The sequence below is a fragment of the Azolla caroliniana genome, unplaced genomic scaffold (assembly GCF_043228905.1).
Source record: "Azolla caroliniana isolate FFs.n. ecotype wild unplaced genomic scaffold, voAzoCaro1.0.p SCAF_11, whole genome shotgun sequence".
NCBI lineage: Eukaryota > Viridiplantae > Streptophyta > Polypodiopsida > Salviniales > Salviniaceae > Azolla > Azolla caroliniana.
The window spans coordinates 20,288,997-20,313,846 of NW_028230446.1; the positions used below are offsets into that span (position 1 = coordinate 20,288,997).

At 43.1% G+C, this 24,850-nt stretch overlaps 1 protein-coding gene across 1 annotated transcript; it reads right to left on the reverse strand.

Annotated features, from left to right (window-relative positions):
* Positions 1-1,009: 1,009 nt before the first annotated feature.
* LOC147858419 (uncharacterized) lies at positions 1,010-2,232 on the reverse strand. The gene has a single exon (XM_087326612.1). It carries the CDS (start codon positions 2,191-2,193, stop codon positions 1,237-1,239), a length of 957 nt encoding a protein of 318 aa, XP_087182738.1. The 5' UTR covers positions 2,194-2,232; the 3' UTR covers positions 1,010-1,236.
* Positions 2,233-24,850: the final 22,618 nt, after the last annotated feature.

The window sequence follows — 24,850 nt, forward strand, 5'->3', positions numbered from 1 at the left end:
ACTATGAATGCTATCATGAAATTTTGAATGCGGGGAGTTACATGTAGAAACGAATTCCCATGCAATGTAAAGATATACTTTCCATCATTCTATAGAAGGTCTCAATGGAATTAGAGCTTTTATATATGTTGGATATGACATAGCTATGTACATGGAACTTCTTCACTTGCAAAAGTTGGCATAGTGGTATGTCCTAATACATCTAAAGTACAACCTTTATACCCCAAAAAGAAATAATCAATGGACAAACCAAGCCAAGTCCAAAATTCCTCAATCCGTGTGTGTCCCATCATAGTGATGGTAGGTCACTTAAGGGCCATCATTCATATACTGGCCTTATGTGATTTGTTGTTATGTGATGCCCATGAAATCGTTATGCGTATGGGCTTGCTCAATGTTGTAGGTCCCGTAAAACGTTATGGTATTTGTCATCGTTTATGATGCTTACTAGCTCTATATGCTACATGTATGGCACCATGATCATGCAATTTGTGACAATATTGCGGCGAAATGCCAAACCAGTTCATACCATACATGTGGGTCAATGTGGTATGTTGTACCATAGATGCCCTCTCCATGATGATGCATAAGATATGATATCAGAATAATGCCACAACCCAATGCCTTTCACACGATGGTTAGTTATAGTACGTGACATGTGTATGTGACACTACTCAGGGTGTCTTGGTGGGTATCGTGATTATATGAATTGTCGGCCGTAATGACAACGTGTAGGCACAAATTCAGAAGTGCAACACCAAAACGATGTTACATAGACTGCAAATATTTGATTTGTCGCCACAAAATACAGGGTATACAATCAAATCTTACCTCATTACACAATTTTTTCCAAGCGTTTAGTAATACATTCTTAGCAAAGAAGCAATGGCAGAACATACTTTTTCATAAGCAACTTTCTAAACTTGGTTTTTTCTGACAACACGAAGATAACCGAGAGGCACCAGGAAAGTAGGAGTAGAAAAAAGAAGATAAGTTTGAATAAAAATCGTAAGCTTACAAAGGAATTCTCTCATTAACGGATCAACATACAAATTTGACTTTTTTTTTTTTAAGACCGTCTGATCAGATCTTGTCACGAAGACGAGGAGTCCATAATTTCAATTCAATTACAATATACATCTACATGAAATGAGATTTAATGGTGTACCTCTTGTTGATGCTGAGGTTTAGACCCTCAATCTTTCTTTGCCACGAAGAAAGAAAGAAAAACCAGAGTTAACTAACTCCCACATCTGCAGTGATGAGTGGTCTTCTTGATGAAGACGACGACCTGTTGTTAGGGGAAGAAGATGTTGATGCCGATGCCGATGATGATTTCCTTCTTCTCACATCTGTATTGATGAGAGCAGCACGAGCTGCCATGAGACCTGCAGGTCTGAGGGCATCTTCAACGATGCCATAGGTCACCCATTCTTCTAGGTGCTGCTCCCTCCCCCATATCTCTGGTATACACACATTTCCTCCTGTCTCCATCCAATGTCTCTGCAGACGTTGTCTCCCACACGTCGAGAAACAGTTCCCTACTTTCTGCGGGATTTGCATCAGATTCATTTGATCTGCTGTTCCATCGTTCATGATCAAATTGCTCGTAGAATATAGATTCTCATCCTGATGGAGATGTTGATCTTCATTACTAGCGTTTTCGTGGAGACCTTTCTTTTGGTGGATTTTGCGATGGCTTTCTTGGTCGACTTTACCACGGCCTTCTTGACTGGCTTCGCCATTGATTTCTTGATCTTCGCCACGATTCTCTTCTAATTTCCCACTTCCTTGAAAACACTTGTGGCATCCTTGCATTAAAGTGGCATCTTCTTTCAGAAATTCACAGCTCCATTGCGGGAGATTTCCGTTTTCTCCGCTCGGCTGCAGAAGAATACAATTTCCATGATCTGTGCTGCCGTTTCCTTGCTCTTGGAGGTCATATCCTGCAGGGGCCCCTCCAGATTGAATCAAAATCTGCAGCCCTGACGGAAAGGGATCCTCCATGGCGGAAGAAGGATGACAGGCATGGCGGTGATGATGATGGAGAGGGGACAATGCAGAAGAGGGGCGATCCGTAGGGGCACACCACTTAAGAGAGGTTTTGAGAGGCTTGAGGTGAGGGGATGAAGGATGAGGAGGAGAAGGCGCAGGTGAAGGTGAAGGTGAAAGAGGGGAAGATGGTCTCACCATGGCAGAGCAGAGCAGAGCAGAGCAGAGAGGGAACAGGTGGTTGGGTTGTGCAGGAGAAAATGAATGAGAGAGAGAGTCTGAGAGAGAGAGAGAGAGAGAGAGAGACAGAGAGAGACCACACAAAATTTGCTCTTCTTTCTCGTCGATCTGACGTGGCGCCTCCTGCTTCCACAATTGGATTTGTTCGTCCACGTCACCCCCCCCCCCCCCCCACTTCTTCTGCCTTCTGCCCCGCCCCTCACAAAACATTCAAAAAAATCTCTCTCTCTCTCTCTCTCTCTCTCAGACTCTCTCTCCTGTCTGTGTCTCTGACTCTGTCGTCGTGGCCTCCTAGCATCCCATGTGTCCCCCCCACTGTCACGTGAGCTCACACAGTACACCACACCTATCTTTATATACCTTATAATCGTGGGTAGTTAACTTAACCCGAATGAACCACAAGAAGGAAGCCACGAGGGGGTTTGCGTGCGTGTGACTTACGTATGTCAAGCGTCAATTCGGCAATTATAATCAAGAGCCTTTTTAAGTGACTACATTCATCCAACGAGAAATATGTCAAACGAGATATTAATAACATTGCGGAGGAGGGTGGGAAGATCATAAGTGCAAATGAGAAATTAATTGCATTGGGGGGGTCGCAATCCCCCCTAGAGAGACACCTACTCCACATGTGGATTTATTATGTATATACTACATCAAAAAAGTGGTAAAATATAACAGGATGAGCTTAAACTTTTCTCATCTTGTACAACGTTCATTGAATTCAATGAAAACTTCTAAAATAAGCATTATCACGTAAGGCTACAACGGGTTCACAAAGAAGAACTAGATATTTCACTAGGGTGTTGTTGAAATGAGGCTAAACATTGACTAAATTCTATGGAGACATTCATTAAGCAACTTCCAATGCATAAGTAGACTCTCTCTCTCTCGTTTTGGTTGTACTACAACCTATTTCTTATGTCCCAAGTACAAAGCACATTAAATTTAAATCATGGTGATTTAGAACATATATTATAGATCAAAGTACTAATGTAAGCTTAAGATAAGGATAATGAAAAGATAGATAGAAAGGAGAAAGAGAAAGAAGGGTGCCGATCCACCCGACCACCCCCGAGCGAAGGGATCGAGACGGACTCGAGCCTCGATCGGCGTCCCATACCACCGCCGTGGCGTCGAGTCGTACCTGGTGCTGGCGCGCTCGCTACAAGAGTTGACCCACCACACGAGCAGAGTCTCGATGTAGTCAAAAGATGATCAAATGAGGGTAGCTAGGCCTCTTATTTATAGCGAAACCCAAGGCCCCCAGGCAAGTTCACACTTGACCTAATGGGTTGTCTCAATCCCGAGGATTAAAAGTAATCCTCCCCTTCTTTACACTCTCCTTTAACCCTCACACTTATCCACGTGTATAGAATACTACGGTAAATTCTTACCACGGGATATTATATGGTCATGCCCGTAACATACTCCCCCTCTTTAAAACATTGCACTCTTGCAATGGAAAGTTAGGGAAGTTAGTTCTAAGTGTATTTTCGCGTTCCCATGTGGCATCTTTTATTGATTTATCCATCCATTTTATTTTGAATTCTCGGATTTCTTTAGTACGTAATTTTTTTGTTTTAACATCGAGAATTCTTTCTGGTACATGTGGTTTAGAAGATAATTCTTCAGAAGTAACCAGAGTTTCAGTCGTAGCTGTATTGTCGCCAGAACCTAGAAGTTCTTTTAGACGACTCACATGAAAGACTGGATGAATTCCGACACCATCGGGAAGAGCGAGACGATAGGCTGATGACCCAATGCGTTTGAGGACTGTAAAAGGTCCACAAAACCGTGGGGCTAACTTAGCGCACTTACCCGTAGACAATGTCTTAGAATTGTGAGGTACACGTAAAAATACCTTCTGTCCAGGGTTGAATACACGAGGTTGCCTATGATGATCGGCATAAAAACGCGCTCTATCTTGAGCTGTTTTTATATTATCTCGTGCAATATGCAACATATCTTGCATATCCTGAAGAAAGTTTTGCGTACTTCGCAACTCATCATGATGTATAGTAACATCAATCGGGGCTCGTGGCTGAAAACCATACATCAACATAAAAGGACTATATCCCGTCGACGTATGCTTGGAGCTGTTATAAGCAAACTCCAAAATTGGGAGATAACGTTCCCATTTTGTTGGTTTTGCACCAACGTATGCTCGAAGCATGTCCTCAATAATTTGATTTACTCGTTCTGTCTGTCCATCGGATTGAGGATGATCCGTGGAGCTCATGCTCAACGTAGTTTCTAACTTCTTAAAGACCTGTGTCCAGAAGTCACTAGTAAACTTTGGATCTCGATCACTCACGATATCCATCGGTAACCCATAAAAACGAAACAATTCGTCAACGAATTGGTAAGCCAATTCAGGAGCTGTTACCGTGGTTTTAGTAGCAATAAATCTGGCCATTTTAGTTAGTCGATCAACGACAACCCAGATGGCATCATGACCTTTTTGGGTGCGAGGAAGGCTAACAATAAAATCCATGGATATACTTTCCCACTTATTATTGGGAATGTCCAAGGGATGTAAAAGTCCTGCGACTTTAAGTCGCTCGGCTTTGTTAACCTGACACTGGTGACATTTAGTCACATAGCTATGTATGTCAGGACGCATCTTAGGCCAATAAAATTGAGTGGAGATGAGAACGAGTGTACGATGTATTCCAGGGTGCCCTGCTGAGGGTGCATCATGGCATTCAAAAAGAATCCTCTTTTTGACCTTGGGTAAATCTGGAACACAAACCTTCCCATTACGGTAGAGCAAACCGTTAACAATGTGGAAGTATTCCTTCGAGGATGTGGTGGTGTTTGTTCCAGACTCAACTCTTGCCCAGTATTTTGCGAAATAACTGTCATCAGGATACTTTCCTCGAAGGTGATCATAAAGATCTGATGATATTTCAGTGAAGCTAAGCGTGTTAACTTCACGGATGCGACTTAGTGCATCAGCGACAGTGTTCATGGAACCTTTACGATATCGTATGGAAAAATCAAAGTCTTGGATGAGATCAGCCCATCGTGCCTTACGACCTTTCAGGTCTTGTTGGTCACAAAAATATTTCAAGGACTCGTGGTCCGTAGTTACCACAAAGTGATTTCCATAAAGATAATGGCGCCATGTTTTGAGCGCATGTATAACTGCAAATAATTCCTTTTCTTGAACGGTATACCGACATTGAGCAGAATCAAGTTTCTTACTCTCGAATGCTATTGGTTTACCATCTTGATACAAGACAGCACCTATAGCATAATCGCTTGCATCGGTTTCAACCTCAAAAGGTTTTGAAGGATCGGGTAAAAGAAGTGAAGGAGCCTTGCAAACCAGGTCCTTGAGTTCCTTAAATGCAAGGTCTAGTGTAGCATTCCACACAATAGGTTTTGTAGACTTACGCGTTTGACCTTTTAAAAGATCAGTAAACGGCGTCGTCAATTGGGAGTAATTACGAAGAGACTTTCGCAAAAACCCCACAAAACCAAGGAATGATCGAACTTCTCGAATATTCCGAAGAGTGGGCCAAAGCTTGATTTTCTCAATGCGAGAAGGATCAATTTCAACTCCTCGTTCGGTTATGAGATGTCCTAGATAAGTAATTGATTTCTTGAAGAACTCACATTTTGAGATCTTCGCATAAAACTGTTTGTCACGCAATGTTTGTAAAACAAAGCGGACATGTCTAGCATGTTCTTGTAATGTACGGCTATAAACTAAAATATCATCCAAGAAAATAACGACAAATTTTCCAAGTTGTTCTCGGAAAATGTCATTCATTTCTTGTTGAAAAGTAGCCGGAGCATTGGTCAAACCAAAAGGCATAACCAAAAACTCGTAATGGCCATAGCGCGTACGAAATGCCGTTTTAGGAACATCGTCCTCACTTATTCGTATTTGATGGTAGCCAGTACGGAGATCAAGTTTCGTAAAATACCGAGCTCCCTGGAGACGGTCAATTAGATCGTCAGCCCGGGGCAATGGATACGAATTCTTGATCGTCACTTTATTCAAGCGTCGGTAATTAATACACATACGCCATGTGCCCTCTTTCTTTTTAACCAAGAGAACTGGTGCACCCCATGGAGATTTACTATAACGTATATAACCCATTCGTAAATAGTCCTTGAGTTGCTTAGATACCTCATCTTCTTCGGATCGACTTAAGCGATATGGAGGTATACTTATTGGTGCAACACCAGGTACAATATCTATACGATGGTCTATATTACGTTTAGGAGGTAACCCATCAGGTAGTTCACTTGGAAAAACATCATGAAAATCATTTAAGATTTCATCAAGTTGTTGTTGTTCAAAATATGGTAATTGAATCGGGACATTATCGATATTGTAAACGTGAATGTCCGGATCAAGTACACAATAAAATAACGTAGAACAAGACAACTCGGATATTGATGGACACGAGGAAACAATCGAGAGGGATTGTTTTTTTACACATTGAATAAAATGCGTACAATCGTTCAGTACAAAAGAAATGGAATGACGAACCCAATCAATAAATAAAGAAGAGTTTTTATTATAAAACCAGGGATAACCCAGTATTACATCGGTGGTACAAAGATTCATTACATGGAAGTCTACTTCCTCTATATAAGTATCAATAGAAATTCCTAATGAATGAATCGCCCCGTTGATGTATTGTACTCTTCCATCAGCCAAGTGCACCGTGTAGGTGTGATCACTTACGGTGGGTTGGATTCCCCATATCTGAACCAAACGATCATTCACAAAATTGTGTGAGCTTCCCGAATCAAATAAAAATTGTACGGGAGATCCATTGATATACCCGTTTGCACGTAGTAAATCATTGGGACCCAATACATAGTGAGGGAAAGAACATTGACAATTACTTAAATGATGTGTATAGACCTGAAGGACATTAGGAATCTGACCTTTATGGTCTGCAGCTTTAGCTTTGTTGTCATGCTCTTTCCGTTGGAGCTTTCGACATTGATCTTTTGTATGACCCTTCTTTTTGCAGAATACACAAAAAGGATGTTGTCGCTTACAATCGCGATCCAGGAATTCGTTGGGTGTCTTGCGTTTCCCAACAAATTGCGACTGCTTAGTCCCGGACGCTTCGTTGGGTTTGTTATGGTCCTTCTTCGAAGTGCGTTGATAGCGAAGAACTATTTCAACGGCCTCTTCGAAGGATTTTGGATCCTTATCGTGCACTATCCAGTGATAGTCCGAATTGGGGATGCCATTGACAAAACAAGCTATCAACCAATTGTCCCCTTCTAGACCCGATTTTTGGATTTGGGTTCTAGCATGGTGAACATAGTCTTCTAGCGAGGAAAATTTCCTGCTAGAGAGGTTCATTAAAGCTTGTGCTGCCTCGGTTCGAGAGGGAGGTTGCAGGAATTGGCCCTTAAAAACCGTGACAAAATCTGTCCAGGTATCGGGCAATTTCCCCATAGTACGGAGGCCACGCCACCAGGCGGCGGCCTTACCCCCGAGTTCTCGGCCGACATATGCAATCTTCGTACTATCTGGCGTGGGATAGAGCTCAAAATGAGACTCCCATCGTCCCAGCCATGTGCAGATTGCTTCTTCGGTTCTTTCCTTTTTGTCTCCCGTAAATGGCTTAACGACAAATGATGGTTCACCTTGTCGCTCATCAGGTCTATTAGTCTCACGTTGTAGGCTAATGACACGTGCCTCAAGAGCACTCTGAGATTGCCGAAGTTCGGTCATCTGTTGAGCGGTGAAACTAAGGAATTGGGTTATTTGTGCCAAATACATCTCAGTGGACATTTGTCCAGGAGGATTCCCTTGAGTTCCTTCCGCTTGAGCGGATGACATCGGGTCGTTAATTTGAGCCATTAAAGATTATTTCTGGAAAAGAAATAGGATAAGGTCAGAGATATAGTCATAACATCTTGTCGTGATGTAAACATATCATGGGCGAGCATTAATCGATATCATTATCTCACGTCAATACCCCTCTAGACGTATGAGATGAGGTTCAAGATCAGGTTACTATGGTAACACAAAGGTGTTTTAAAAACCATGGGGGTGACAAATAAATGTCTTTCCCTGATCTCTATATCGATTTTTTCATGGTGGCTCCCCGAGGCTCAACCATGTATGTTCGCGTCATGAATAGTTTATACACGAAAAAAAATGTTAACAATAAACTATGTTTCGGTGCCCACATAAGTGGTTTCGGCTCTTTAAGTCCTATTACGAGGACCCCGAGGTGCACTTAGACCTTAAGTCTAAACATGTGTTATAGTCATATGTATCAAGGATGTTGTATGGTCTTGGTCATATTTGAACTCGAGACCTCGAGAACAAATACATTAAACACTTGAGCCAACCAAGTAAGTTGCTCTTCTCGAATGCTTAATGTTTATTGCGTATAAGAGATATGCGAGGCAATTGATCATATACGTTTTTTTAAAAGAACATATATGTCAAGGGTCCTTATTTCGCCCTCATTTACCAACACTATGTTGGTACGTTACCTAACCTCAAGTCTCGTAATTACGATGGCATATGTCAAAGGGCAACCTAATGGTCAAGCCAAATGAGCCCTCGTTTCGTAGTAGGCTCACGTGGGCCATCACATGGTCACGTCATTACGAATGCCTCTCGTAAGAACGAGCTCATGGTGGCATCGTATCCATGTAACGAGGGAAGGATGTTGGATACGTGCGTCATTGGAGCGACCTCACTTGAAGTGGGTCAAGCCCTACGTACTCAACATCATTATGGCTATTGCGTTTCTTTACGTAACGAAATCGAGGTCATCAACGGGGTTGTCAACAATAAAAAATTGTTGAAAAAGGAATGGTGACAACGCCATTCTCACAAAAATGTGAGGACGGCCACCAACATCCTTTTCCCGATCATGACAACTTTCGATATAATCACGTAATAACGAATATACACATATGGTTACTTATCACATATATACGATCAAATACGTATATATGTGACCACATATGCCTATATTCAACATATCGTTATAGTAAATAGCCACAAATGATGTGATCGAGATACGTAATCGAGGTATATACCTCTACGCACACGAAACATCCACAAATAAGAGATCATCGTAATACGCAATGGAGGTATTGACCTCTTACGCATACGAGACCAAACGCATATCGTTTACAACAAATTAAGGTATTAAACTCATACGCAAACGTAACATATGTTCGTGAACGTAATACGTAATTGAGGTATTAACCTCGTACGCATACGACACTCATCACATATTATTAATATGTCAAACGAGGTATTGACCTCGTGCACATATGTAAACGTTTTAGATAATCAATTAAAGACCACTACAACATCATTGATTTAATGAAAAAAATTACATATAAACTAAACACATGATTAGATGGGAGAAGAGAGAATACAAAAAAAAATATGGAAAGAGTTACCGAAGTTCTTTGTTGATCGTTGTCTGGATCAAGGCCAACCGCACAATGATCGATCAGCATCAATCAAAAGACAAATGAAAAACAAAGAAACATTAGTACAAAAATCTGATACCAAATATTATAGATCAAAGTACTAATGTAAGCTTAAGATAAGGATAATGAAAAGATAGATAGAAAGGAGAAAGAGAAAGAAGGGTGCCGATCCACCCGACCACCCCCGAGCGAAGGGATCGAGACGGACTCGAGCCTCGATCGGCGTCCCATACCACCGCCGTGGCGTCGAGTCGTACCTGGTGCTGGCGCGCTCGCTACAAGAGTTGACCCACCACACGAGCAGAGTCTCGATGTAGTCAAAAGATGATCAAATGAGGGTAGCTAGGCCTCTTATTTATAGCGAAACCCAAGGCCCCCAGGCAAGTTCACACTTGACCTAATGGGTTGTCTCAATCCCGAGGATTAAAAGTAATCCTCCCCTTCTTTACACTCTCCTTTAACCCTCACACTTATCCACGTGTATAGAATACTACGGTAAATTCTTACCACGGGATATTATATGGTCATGCCCGTAACAACATACTTCCAAGTTGAGAGAGAGAGAGAGAGAGAGAGAGAGAGTAACGAGATATAGCAAGTTAAATTTGGTGGTTTGTGTGAGAAGCAACGATTAAAATAAGGAATCTTGTGTTGTTGGCATCCACATACTTAACACACATTGCGGGTCTTCGATTGTATTAATCATCTTCGACCTCTTCAATCGGGTGAGTTCTGGTTGTCTTTCTTGTTCATGGAAAATTGTTTTTATCCTAGATAACTATCACATCAAGAATAATGGATATAAACATGAATCCTCTCAAATTGTGGGGGACATCGATATGGAAACAATTGATCCCAAAAAGAGTAATGTGATGGTTGAATGTAATCGTGAAAGGAAAGACATTGGAAGCTCTAAGAGGTTTAAGGGCATTGAGGAAATTAATAAGAAAAAAGCGACATATGCCGAAGTAAACATTGAGGAAATTATTGTCTGATATTGTGAAAGAAAATGAAAATGCAGCGAAAGAATGCAATGATGAGGATGTGCATGATGTGGATGTTGATGCTAAGGTAGTGTCAGAATCTTTTGATGTATTCTATGATCGTGCAGTTATATTGTTTTTTATTGGGAAACTCCCATACATTAATTGGATTAAACAATGGCTGAACACAATCGTGTCACCAAATTGTGTTGAAAATATAATGCAGGACCACGAGGGTTTTATGATGTAGTGTTTCGTTCATCGGAACATCGAAGTGCACTGTTGGCTAAAGTTCTAGTGTTTTTTGATAAACGATTGCATGTAATGCAATGGTCCCCTATTGTGGACTATCATTCTTTGTTGAAACACGAATGCCCTGTTTGGGTAACAATGGATTGTAAGCATGTTTTTTTATGGCCACTTTTACCAGAATTGATGAGTCAAATGGGTAAAGTGTTGGTATCTCCACATGCAAATGCTACAAATAAGTGCAGATTTTGTGTGTTATGGGATACAAGTCGTAAGAGGCCAGGATGGGTGAGTATGAACATGTCACCTGGAATGAAAAGACTTTGTTTTAAATTGAAGTGGGAGACATTTGCAGGTCACTGTTTTGGATGTGGTGAATGGGGTCACTTTATGGCGGAATGACATCATCATTGTCCTTCAACTATAGAGGTTCCTAATGAAGGGAATGGTAAGGAAGGAGTTGGGAGAGATGTTGGTGTGTCAGATATGGTGGTTGTTATGGATGAAGGAACATCATCTAGAACAGGTTATATAGAGGTTTCACTTCAAGGTTTGGGCCCTAAGAATAAGGGAACTCAATCTATGGATATGGAAAAACAAAATTTGGTGGTTATAGATAAGGGGAAAAAACCGTTGGATAGAACTAGTAATGATGTTGTTATTGAAAAGGATCGGCATCATGTTAAGGGCAAGTCGAAGGGCAAATCAATGAATATGCAACGTAATAGTTTGCCCACTACTCGTGAGATTACTTGCAAAAGTAATTCAGGAACTAGGGAGGGTCCTTGAAAAGTTCCTTGGCAAAGACAATTTAGGGATAAGGGATTACCCCTTCACCTTCAATTTGATTCATTGGGATGGGTTGTAAATTCATCGAATTCTCGAGGTTTTTGTCAAGCGGGAGAACCTAAACAAAAGAGTTCGATAGACAACTCTAAGGATGTGGTGCATGAAAATCCATATGCAGCATTGGAACACACTTTGACTAGTTTCATGACATCGGTTGCTCTAATGGAGCAAGTGCACCCATAACATTGTTGACTGAATGAAAGTGGTAACATGGAATGTGAGAGGGGCATGTTCTCGTCATAAGAAGTATATATTATGACAAATTTTATTAAGAAAAGAATGGGATATATTATGTGCAGTTGAGCATAAGTGTCATGAGTTAGCAAGATCCACAGTTCATTTGCGTGGATATTCATCATTCTATGCATGACATCTTAATAATCATTATTCAGGTGTGGTATTAATTGTGCGAGATAAGTATTTTCCTCAGGTGGTGCAAAATGATCCTTATGGTCGGTTTTTGGTTCTAGAAATCACTTTTTTTGGCGAGGTTGTGTGGGTGGTTGGGATTTATGCCCCTAACCAAGCCATTCAACGTATTGCATGATGGGGCTCACTCCGTCAAACCTTATGTGTGCTCCGTCCAAGATTACTTATGGGTGATTTTAACATGTGTGTTGATGCATCTCAATCTACGTCTGAACATTCAATCATGGATGATCCTGAGCAACTTGCTTGGGATTCATTGGCTATGGAGGTTTTGAAGTTGGATGTTTGGACATGGTTGCATAGGAATGATCTAGGTTTTACTTTCCAATCCGCTCAACATAGACAGACATGGAGTCGGTTAGATAGAATGTATGTGATGCACAATGGTTGTTTTTTACCGACATCACTTCGTATGACAGTTTTACAAGATGTAGGAACTTTAGATCACTTTCTTATTTGTTTGGAGATTTGTGGTCATGCAATTGACATTTATAAATCCTTACTTGGAAAGCCTCCATCACGCTTTGTTGAGAATCAAGCTCAACTTGGTCTAGTGTGTGAACTCACCTTGAGAGTGAATAGACACTCCAACGGTCAAGAGTCACCATTATGTCATGTAAACGATTACTTGCGGAAGCGTTAGAAAAAAAACAGAGAAATTATGGAATACACAGAGTACACGGGAGAGACAGAGAGAGCAGAACGTAAAAGCTATAGTCAAAATGATATAATCACTATGTATCTACAACTGTGCTCAGTAGCACTATTTATACAAGTCCTCATGGGACTGACAAAAGTACCGCGTACTTCAATGCTCACACGAGCTTCTGACACTTACTACGAGACTATAATTGCCTAGTAGTCTACACTAGTACTAGGCTTCCGGTTACTGATTGGATCTGGCTAACCGGCTCCCCAGCTCACCGGCTCTGTTGCGTAGGGCTTACCGATCCGTCTCGCTTGCCGGCTCAGGCTTATTCAGCCGATCTGGCTCCAGTTGAGCTTGCCGCTCAACACTCCCCCTCAAGCTCAACTTGAGGTTGGATCCTAGTGTCAGTCTCTGTGGCAGTCGGTTCTTCCAACCGACTTCTTCTAGTGTCGCTCCGCCGTGCTCGCGCTCCTCGTCCGGTTCGGTTCTGTTTGCCGAGACCCCTCTTGTTCTGCGTGCCTCGACCTTCTCGGTTGGTATGTCTGCTCAATAGGCCCCTCTCAGCTCCTTCGCTGCTATGACTCCAACGCTTATCGATCCGTCGGTTCCTCCGCGATGGCATCAACTTCCGCTGCATCCGTGTCTGCTTGGCCTTGAATTGATCCGGTTCTTCCGAATCTGTCTTTTGAACCGAACCGAATGTCTCCGATTCGTTCTAGCTCTTGTCCAAATCGGTTGCTCCCGATTCATCTTCTGGTTCCAAGCTCTTCACCACATCGGACCATGTCCGGGTCTTGGCCTTCTTCCTTCAGTCGGCTCTGTCCTTCTTGACTCAGCCACCGCTGCCGCTTGTTCCGACTTGTTTGGACGTGTCGACTTCCCTTGTCGACTCGGCTCCATCGTCTGTTCTTCCCTCACCGGCGCAATCGGCAACCTCTTTACCTTTGCCCGTTCCGGTGTCTTTGCCCGTTCTCCTCCTCAAGTGTGGCATGTCGAGATGCTGAACACCAAGCATTTCGGTGAAGTGCCACAACTTGTCTGATCCGAGCGGTTTGGTGAAGATGTTGGCAACTTGCCAATCCGTGTGAACATACCGAAGTTCAACTTCACCGCTCAGGACCCACTCACGCACAAAGTGATAGTGCTCTTCGATGTGCTTTGTGTGAGCATGGAATACAGGGTTATTGGCGAGCTGCATACTGCTGATGTTATCACAATAAATCGGGATCGGGGTTGGTACCTCGATCCGCAAGTCGCGCAGCAGTCGCCGAAGCCAAATGGCTTCACAAGTGGCAATGGTAGCGCCCCGGTACTCAACCTTAGTGCTTGATAGAGCCACTGTTGGCTGTTTTTTGCTGCTCCAGGCAATAGCTGCGCTACCTAGGGAAAACATGTAACCGGAGGTTGATCAACGATCTGATGCATCGTTGGCCCAGTCGGCATCCGTGTAACCGACGAGCTCTTCGGGTATACCTCGCCAGTATAACAGTCCCCGGTCCTTCGTGCCACTGACATACCACAATATCCTTTGCGCGCACTAAAGGTGCTCCATGGTCGGCTTCTGCATGAACCGACTTATCATTCCGACCGAATAGCTGATGTCGGGTCGAGTGATAGTCAAGTAAATAAGGCTTCCGACAATTTGTCGGAACCGTTGCTCGTTGCAGGCCGGTCTGGAGTTGGGATGAAGCTTCTGGTTCCGGTCTAAGGGTGTGGATACAGGTCATCATTCTATCATGCCGAACTTGTACAACATATTCAAGATGTAATGTCGTTGTGAGAGCAATATGCCATCCGGGGTTTGAATCACCTCGATCCCTAGAAAATAATGAAGGTCCCCCAAATCCTTCATCTCAAATGCGTCCGACAACTGGGACTTGACATGGTTGACTTTTGGAAGACCCGGTCCGGTAATGACTAAATCATCAACATACATCAGGATACATACCGGACCGGCTGAGCCTTGCCGGATGAACAATGAAGAGTCCGATTTGGAGGCCACAAACCCCATCTCACGCAACCGGTGCGTGATCTTCGCATTCCAAGCTCGAGGGGCTTGCTTCAGGCCGTACAACGATTTCTTCAACCGGCATACCGCCGACTTGTTCATCTCCGATTGAAAACCGGGAGGCTGAGTCATAAAGACTTCTTCTTCAAGATCACCTTGAAAAAATGTGTTAAGTAATTAGGTAATTAACTAGGGTTAATTAGCGACTAATTATATGGTTACGTTAAGCAGCGGAAAATTAGTATGATATGCGCGTGAGAGTGTGTGAGAGGAAGAGAGAGAGAGAGGAAGTTACACTTGAACACAAAGATAAATGGGGGATGATTGACTATATTGAAAAGTGTCATCGCATACAAAAATACCCACAATGAGGTATATATACAACCCATGTGCAAAGGTGCACATGTGTGGGTAGAACATAGGTACTTATGTGTAAGTCCTACATTAAATGTACTAAGGAGTGGAGGATCTAGAATATCCCACTTAAGTACAAGGTCCTATTTAAAGGCTTAAGGTCAACACATTAACTAGATTCGATCTAGGTAACTACTAAGTTACATGTGTTGACTAACTAGATTAAACTAGTTGAGCTTGATATCTCAACACGCCCCCTCAAGCTCAAGTGTGAGGCGTCCAACGTCCGGTTTAGCTTCCTTCGGCTTCGTCGGCATCGGTGCGGCTTGCGGCTTTCTTCGCAGCGTTACGCGGCTCTCCGCGGCTTTGTTGCGCGGCTTTCTTTGCGTCTTCGCGGCTTCGTTGCGCGGCTCTCCGCGGCTTCGTTGCGTGGCGTTGCGCAACTTTCTTCGCGTCTTCGCAGCTTCGTTGCACGGCTCTCCGCGGCTTCGTTGCGCAGCGTTGTGCAACTTTCTTCGTGGCTTATTCTCCCCCTCAAGCCTGTGACGAAGGCTTGGATCCTCGGGCTCTTGTTCGGCCACTACCTTCATCGCGAGGGCATAGTGATGGGCCATATACTCGTTGTAGGCGTAACGAGTGACTTGGGTATTCGCTCGTGATGAGCGGCGGAGTTTCTCGTTTGTCGATGTGAGCGCCTTCTTTAATCCGGGTGTCCTCATGATGGGTACATCGAACTCACTGTCTAGTGAGCGAGCCGAATCATCCGAATCACGGTCGTCGGGGTGGACCTCGACTTCGTATTCGGGCATCTTACCTTTGTCTTTGTCCGATGTCGAACTTGGCCGCGACGTGTTTTCATCGCGTGGAGGCTCTTGTGGGCCAATTAGCTCGGTAGAGCTTGGATTGTCCTTCGGTGGAGGACTTGGCCGAGTTTCGTCGTCCGAGTTGGCGTTCAACTCTTCCTCGATCGGGTCGGATGGAGTCGCATCGGGCTTATACCAAGATGCCGATTCGTCGAAAACGACGTCGCGACTTATCCGCACCGCTCGGGTCAAAGGGTTGAAGCACTTGTACGCCTTTTTCGCAGACAAGTATCCTATGAGGATACATTCTTCCGACTTCGCGTCGGGCTTCTCTCGACTTTCGTTCGGGATGCGTACATTCGCAATGCTTCTGAACACCTTGAGGTGTGAGAGGATGGGCTTCCTTCCAACGAAGATCTTGTATGGAGTAGGCTCGTGCACGCTATTTGTGGTGCATCGATTCATGAGATAGACGGCCGTGGATGCCGCTTCCGCCCAATAGAAGTTCGGCATGTGCTTCTCACTCATCATGGCGTGTGCTACCTCAAGTATTTGCCGATTCTTTCTCTCGGCTACCCTGTTTTGTTGGGGAGTGTGTCGGCATGAGAATTCTCTACGAATGCCTTCACCTTGGAGGTAGGAGGTGAACTCGTCGGAGAAGTACTCCTTTCCTCCGTCCGATCGTAGGCATCGAATGTGCCGACCGGTTTCTTTCTCCACTTGGCTTTTGAGCCTTTGAAAGTGGGAGAGCACTTCGCTCTTCTTCTTCATCTGGTATATCCACGCGTAGCGCGAGTGGTCGTCGATGAAGGTGACGTAGTAGTGGCACCCGCCGAGCGTCGGCGTTTGAGCCGGTCCCCATACGTCCGAGTGGATTATGTCAAGGAGGCCTTTGCTCGCGGAGCTCTCCTTCGGGAATGGGAGTCGATGTTATTTGCCGAGTTGGCATGCTTCGCACACTCGGTCGACTCGTTTCGATTCGAAGGCCGGAAGTCCGATTACGACTCCCTTTGATTGCCTTCCGCGAAGCCGTTGGAGGTTTACGCGGCCGATTCGCTTGTGCCACAACTCGATGTTTGTCTCGGTCTTGAGACCTTTGGCGTACATGGTGTCATGAACAGTACTGAGACAGAGAAGGAATTAGTACTAAACGAAGGATTAGTACTATGAGATGTGTGGAACTTCTTCGAGAGAAGGAAGAAGTGAGCGAGACAGAGAGAAAGAGAGAGAGAGAGAGAGAGAGAGAGAGAGAGAGAGTGAGTGATGATAAGAAAGATATTTATTATATGAAGAGAATATACAACGGTGGCTAAAAGGCTTAAGACTGGCGTTGAACCAATTTGATTCAACATAATGCCTAGTGCCTTCTTTTATAGTGTTTTCAGGAGTAATCCTGAAGCTTCTAGAATGTTCCAGAGAAATCTGGAATATACACTAATTTCCTATAATAAAATGTAAATGAAAATAATATCCTACGTATTACAATAGATGTTCTAATGGTCAAGAGCTCGACCCATATAACCTAAGGTCATGGGTTCGAGTCTTGCCATATCATGACACTATCCCCCCTTTAAAACGACGAGTGTCACGAGTCGTCTTGGATTGAGGACTCGGTTTGTGTGGATATTGACGATGGAAGTCTTCAAGAAGAGATCCCCCAGCAACAGTACTGAGACAGAGAAGGAATTAGTACTAAATGAAGGATTAGTACTATGAGATGTGTGGAACTTCTTCGAGAGAAGGAAGAAGTGAGCGAGACAGAGAGAAAGAGACAGAGAGAGAGAGAGAGAGAGAGAGTGATGATAAGAAAGATATTTATTAAATGAAAATAATATCCTACGTATTACAATAGATGTTCTAATGGTCAAGAGCTCGACCCATATAACCTAAGGTCATGGGTTCGAGTCTTGCCATATCATGACACTATCCCCCCTTTAAAACGACGAGTGTCACGAGTCGTCTTGGATTGAGGACTCGGTTTGTGTGGATATTGACGATGGAAGTCTTCAAGAAGAGATCCCCCAGCAACAGTACTGAGACAGAGAAGGAATTAGTACTAAATGAAGGATTAGTACTATGAGATGTGTGGAACTTCTTCGAGAGAAGGAAGAAGTGAGCGAGACAGAGAGAAAGAGACAGAGAGAGAGAGAGAGAGAGAGAGTGATGATAAGAAAGATATTTATTAAATGAAAATAATATCCTACGTATTACAATAGATGTTCTAATGGTCAAGAGCTCGACCCATATAACCTAAGGTCATGGGTTCGAGTCTTGCCATATCATGACACTATCCCCCCTTTAAAACGACGAGTGTCACGAGTCGTCTTGGATTGAGGACTCGGTTTGTGTGGATATTGACGATGGAAGTCTTCAAGAAGAGATCCCCCAGCAACAGTACTGAGACAGAGAAGGAATTAGTACTAAATGAAGGATTAGTACTATGAGATGTGTGGAACTTCTTCGAGAGAAGGAAGAAGTGAGCGAGACAGAGAGAAAGAGACAGAGAGAGAGAGAGAGAGAGAGAGTGATGATAAGAAAGATATTTATTAAATGAAAATAATATCCTACGTATTACAATAGATGTTCTAATGGTCAAGAGCTCGACCCATATAACCTAAGGTCATGGGTTCGAGTCTTGCCATATCATGACACTATCCCCCCTTTAAAACGACGAGTGTCACGAGTCGTCTTGGATTGAGGACTCGGTTTGTGTGGATATTGACGATGGAAGTCTTCAAGAAGAGATCCCCCAGCAACAGTACTGAGACAGAGAAGGAATTAGTACTAAATGAAGGATTAGTACTATGAGATGTGTGGAACTTCTTCGAGAGAAGGAAGAAGTGAGCGAGACAGAGAGAAAGAGACAGAGAGAGAGAGAGAGAGAGAGAGAGAGTGATGATAAGAAAGATATTTATTAAATGAAAATAATATCCTACGTATTACAATAGATGTTCTAATGGTCAAGAGCTCGACCCATATAACCTAAGGTCATGGGTTCGAGTCTTGCCATATCATGACACTATGAAAATAATATCCTACGTATTACAATAGATGTTCTAATGGTCAAGAGCTCGACCCATATAACCTAAGGTCATGGGTTCGAGTCTTGCCATAGAAGCACTCTTGTTATGTGTATGGAAACCATCATCTAGTAGAGAGCATTGTAATTCTTTGCAAAAAGAGTTACTTGTGTCTTCTCAGTTATTATGTTGGCCAGGAAAGGAGAGATTACGCTCTCAATTTAATCGTTTGTTTCGTTTGGGGGTCAAAGAGGTGGGAGATATAGTTGAGGCTCCATCTCAAAGAATTTTGGAGTTTGTTGAAGCACGACAATTATTATGCATTCCGCCTAATTATGGGTTTATTTGGCAACAACAACGAACTATTCCATTGATGCAAGGTCCCTTCCCTCTACAAACATGAGAACAACCGTGGATTGATTGGTGTTTAAAGGGTCAAACATCGTTGTTACAAGTGACTACTAATATTTTGTATCATTGCTCTGTTGAGTCTCTTGGATGGTTATCATCTAAGGTTGAAGAAGAATGGGGATTACACAAATCTGATCATGGGTGGTTGCAAATCTTACAACGTCGTTGGTAGTCTAAATTGCCACTTGTAGCAAAGGTCTTCATTTGGAGAGTTTTGATTGGAGAACTGTCTTTGGGATTAGCTCTAAAGCATCGTGGACTAGCAACGGGTAATTGCTTTTTTTGCACTGTTCAAATGGAAGATAGTACTCATTAATTTATACAATGTCCGATTGCTTCTAAGATTTGGAGTTACATTACTCAAATTTGGCAAGTTTTATCATGGTGTTATTTGACACCTAGACAGTGGGTGTTTGCACAATTTACATGGTGTTGAGAAATGGTTGCGGAAATTTAATTCACAATGAACAGATAGTGTTGAAATACGAATTACAGAAATGCCAGAAAAACAAGACACACAACAATGCACAGAGATTTACGTGGAAACCCTAAAACGGGGAAAAACCACGGGTGAACAGATTCTTCACTATGGTATAGTGGATATACAATACAGAGATGATTACAACACTCTGTCGAGTGTATCAGCTGCACAGGGCTCTTGGTGTCTGCTATTACACACACAACTATGGCGCGGCTCACACTTCTCTCTCTCATACTCTCTTGCATTCTACTTCTACTGTTCTCACTCTGTTCGTCATTCTAATCTCTACCACGGGTGAACAGATTCTTCACTATGGTATAGTGGATATACAATACAGAGATGATTACAACACTCTGTCGAGTGTATCAGCTGCACAGGGCTCTTGGCGTCTGCTATTACACACACAACTATGGCGCGGCTCACACTTCTCTCTCTCACGCTCTCTTGCATTCTACTTCTACTGTTCTCACTCTGTTCGTCACTCTAATCTCTTACGCATATACACTTACGCAACTAGTTGCATATACACTTACGTAACTTTCTAGTTATTTACATACGTAGCCCTCATGGGGCGCACTCATTCAGACTATTTACAAATATAGTCTCCTGAGTTGGCTATATACACAATTCCGGATTTGGCCTCGGCCGAGTTCCTCATCAACTCGGCTCCTGTTTTCCGACTCTTCGACTGGCGGCTTTTTGAACAGTCCGATCATCCTCCCACTGGAGGGACATATTCCCAACACGCAGGTGGACCCAAAGTCAGAGATGGAGATTGTTTTTCTATTTTTGAGATATTGGGGATTGCGTCATAATTGGAATATGCGCAACACTTTTGTATTCGATGGTAGACATGGAGTGAAAGAATATCTACGAAAGTTGAAGGGAGTACTAATGTGGCAATTTTCTTTATTGGAGCAAGTGGAAATCCTTTCCTTGATGGAATGTTCGTCTTGCCTATTGGCAATTCAACATGTTCCATTACCCACTACCCATGTAGTGTCGTGTAGTTAGTGGGTGACCATACTTCATGGTCACACCCATTGTAAGTAGTGTTTTTTACACACATTTATTAATATAATTGTGTGTTTTCACCGAGAGAGAGAGAGAGAGAGAGAGAGAGAGAGAGAGAGCCCAGATGGATGTAGCTAAATCATGGTGATTTAGAACATACTTCCAAGTTGAGAGAGAGAGAGAGAGAGAGAGAGAGAGCCCATATGGATGTAGCTCAGTTGGTAAGGTTGCCCAATGGAAACCAGGAGGTCATGGGTTCAACCCCTACGTTCCATAGTGGCATCTAGTGAATTACGAGGTATGTATGAAGTATATAATAGAGAGGTGAATAAAATTGGGTTTCAAACACGAGAGAGAGAGAGAGAGAGAGAAGTCATGAAATCTCAACCATGAAGAGAGAGAACTCCGTAAGGTCACATATCATCATATTCAACATTTGAATTGGTGTGTAGGGATGGGATTAAGTTTGTAGACATAATATCTAGAAATATTTTGATCCCTAGACGGGTTCTACACTTTGTGTAAGTTATTAGTCATGGTTTCTTTATAACGAAAGCCATTATTTAAGAGAGAGAGAGAGAGAGAGAGAGAGAGAGAGAGAGAGAGAGAGCATTGTTTAAATTAGATAGACACCATGTTAAGCTTTAATGGAAGCTCTGTTATTTCGTTCTCTCTCTCTACAAGACTTGAGATACAAGAATGATCAAGCAACCTGTATTACAACGTTATGTTAGGGCTTATATATTGAAACCCTAACTATTGGACGTGTTCACACTAGTAAGGATACAAAGTGGAAGGAGTCAGCCTTTATGCCAACAAATCCCCCCGTAAAAGGGCTACTCTTTCTACTTACAATTGTATTGGGTTGTCTCCCTCATAATGCTAGATTACAGTAAGAGATGAGATTATAATTACAAGTCAATCTGCGTATAGCCAAGTCGGCAGAGGTAGGATCAATGTCTAGCCTAATTCCGCTAATCATTCAGATTGAGTTGTCTGAATCTGTTGGATCATCTTACCTTCTACTCTTGGCTCAGATTTCTTCTGCATGGTTTCTTGTCACATTCCAATTTTTGTTCTTAGTGCTCCGAAGCGTTGATCTGGGAGTGGTCTCGTCAGGCAATCGGCGATGTTCACCTCGGTGTCGATCTTTCGAACTTCGAGCTTCTTCTCAGTTACAAGCTCCCCGATATGATGATACCGCACCTCAATATGCTTTGTCTTCGCATTATAGACAAGATTATTGATGAGGTGTATTGCGCTCAATGAGTCGCAGTAGATGGTCAGCGCTGGATGGTCAATTCGACTTGTTGCTGAGAAGTCGGCTGATACTCAGTGCAGCCAAATTGCTTCCTTTGCTACCTCTAATGTTGCTATGTACTTGGCCTCTATGGTTGACAGGGTCGTGCACTCTTGCAGCTTCAATCTCCAAGATATGGCGCAACCGCCATAGGTGAAAATATAGCCTGATGTTGACTTCTGATTGTCCTAATTTTCAGCGTAGTAGGAGTCGGTGTAGTCTTCGACTTCGGTTAGGTTTGCCGATCCGAAAGTCAATTGTGTATCTTCAGTTCCTTTTAGGTACCTGAAAATGTGTTTGAAGGCCTCCCAATGCTTTTGTCCTAGATTCGACATGTACCAGTGTCGTGAAGATTTTCGGCAACGGTGTGAAAATTGTGTGCAATGAACGAAATTGAGAAGGTGTAATGTGCACGTGTGAAAGGGGTGAAGGCCACACGCATATCCTAGCATGTTGTAAATAGGACTGAAATGAGAATCGTAAAAGGAAAGCTAGATGTAAAGTTAAACATGTGCATGTGCTCAATTGTAAATATAAAAATAAGACTAAAGCCTAGTAACATTTAAGTGCATACATAAGGCTGGAAGCAAGGCTCAAACTTTGCACCTCCAAGATAGGAGACAAATTAACTTACCACTAAAGCCACTACTAAGTGCTTTAGAATTTGTATATTTTCTTTTGATATTCAGTATTTTGTAGCATATAGAAACCGTGGGCACAAAACCATGGTTTTAGCCCATGGTTTCGGCTCCTATAGTTGAGCTTGTGTAAGGGAGGCAAGTGATGTAAGTAAAAAAAAGAAACTTTTAATCAAAGATCGGAGTTATCCTAATGGTGATGTATCTTGTCTTGTAAAACTAATGTCAAGGGTTCAATCTCTATCTCAACCTCTCTCTCTCTTCATCCATCTATCTATCTTCAATACTTTCTCTCTTACGTTGCTAAAAACATCGAATCCTTTTGGTCTAGGACTCCGGTGGTCCCACTTCATTTCGCGAACACACGAGGATTTCCTCGACACCGGCTAAGGACCCCCACTACATATGCAAGATCAGGTTTAGTCGCCACCATCGCGTACATGATACATCCTACTAGCGATGTGTAGGATATCTTTCCATTAAGCTCTTTCTCCTTGTCCGTCGAAGGAGAATCTCTGTCAGATAGTCGGATCGATGTCGGAAGCGGTGTTGGTGCTGGCTTGAACTTTTCCATATTGAAGCGTCTCAACACCTTTCGGATGTAGTCAGACTGGGAGAGTCGAAGAGTCTTTTTCTTCCGATTCCACTCTATCCTCATGCCCACTATATGTTGGACTTGTCCAAGTTCCTTCATCCAAATTTGTAGTGAAGGTTCCGCTTTAACTTTCCGATTTTGGCTTGATTGCTTCTTGCAATAAGCGTATTGTCGACATACATCATCAAATGGATCCGGGACTTGTCGGCTAGTTGTCGAGTATATAAATATGGGTTAGAGTCAGACCAGTTGTAGCCAAGCTGTCAGATGTAGGAGTCAAACTTTTGGTACCAAATCCTCAACACTTGATTTAAGCCATAAAGGCTTTTCTTCAATTGACATACAAGGTGATTTTCCTCCCCTGTCGCCGTGAAGCCTGCCGGTTGAGACATGTAAATGTTTTCTTCCAGATCTCCGTGTAGGAACATCGTCTTTACGTCCATCTGCTCGAACTCTAAGTCTATTATCGCCAAACCCCTAGGAAGAGCCGAAGAGTGGTCATCTCGACTATTGGGGAGAATATCTCGTCGTAGTCGACCCCGTGTTCCTATTTGAATCCCTTCGCGACGAGTCGAGCTTTGTACTTGGACTTCTCTGAGTCAGATACATATTTGTATCGGAATACCCATTTGCAAGGTCGCGGTTTTCTTGTTGCTAGTAGTTTGACCAGCTCCCATGTTTGATTCTGTCGAATTGAGTCCATCTCGGATTGCATGGCCTGTAGCCATGTATCGGCATCTGGTGCGACTATAGCTTCTTCATAAGTACTTGGTTCGCATGCATTCGTGTAGTTGATGTAGTCAAGGCCCGGTTGATAAAACTCAATAGGCCTTCTGAATCGTCCGGATCTCCTTGGTACCTGTGTTGTTGGTTTGAACTCATCAGTCGGCTCGAACAACTAATCGATATTACTTGAACCCATTAGATGACTCACCCCTGTAGTAGGAGTTTAGTGATATCATGGCATCCTCCCCTTCTTCAGGATCACTTGACTTGAAGATAGGAGTCTTAGTTGACTCATGTCGGCTTTGCCCCTTAGCCTTTTTGGGTTTATAACTCAACCGCTTGCTGCGCCGACTCTCGTCTTGTTGTTGCTTGTCCAAACTCCCTCACCGCTTCGACAAAAAGTTGAGCGAAGTTGTCTTCTTCCAACTTCATTCTCCCTTGCCGCCCTTTCACGTCAGGTTCACCAAATATGACGTGTTGTTACGTGCGTGCGTGTAGAAGGGGCGGGACCACAGGGGTTTCAGACTAGGAAGAAAGGGGGTGCCGAGAAAACTAACTCCGGACATGTCCCGTAGGCAACCGAACACGAAAGAGAGAGTGAGGGAGAGAGCTTGCACGCAACACCGACTCTTATGTACAGGAAACAAAAAGGGGGAG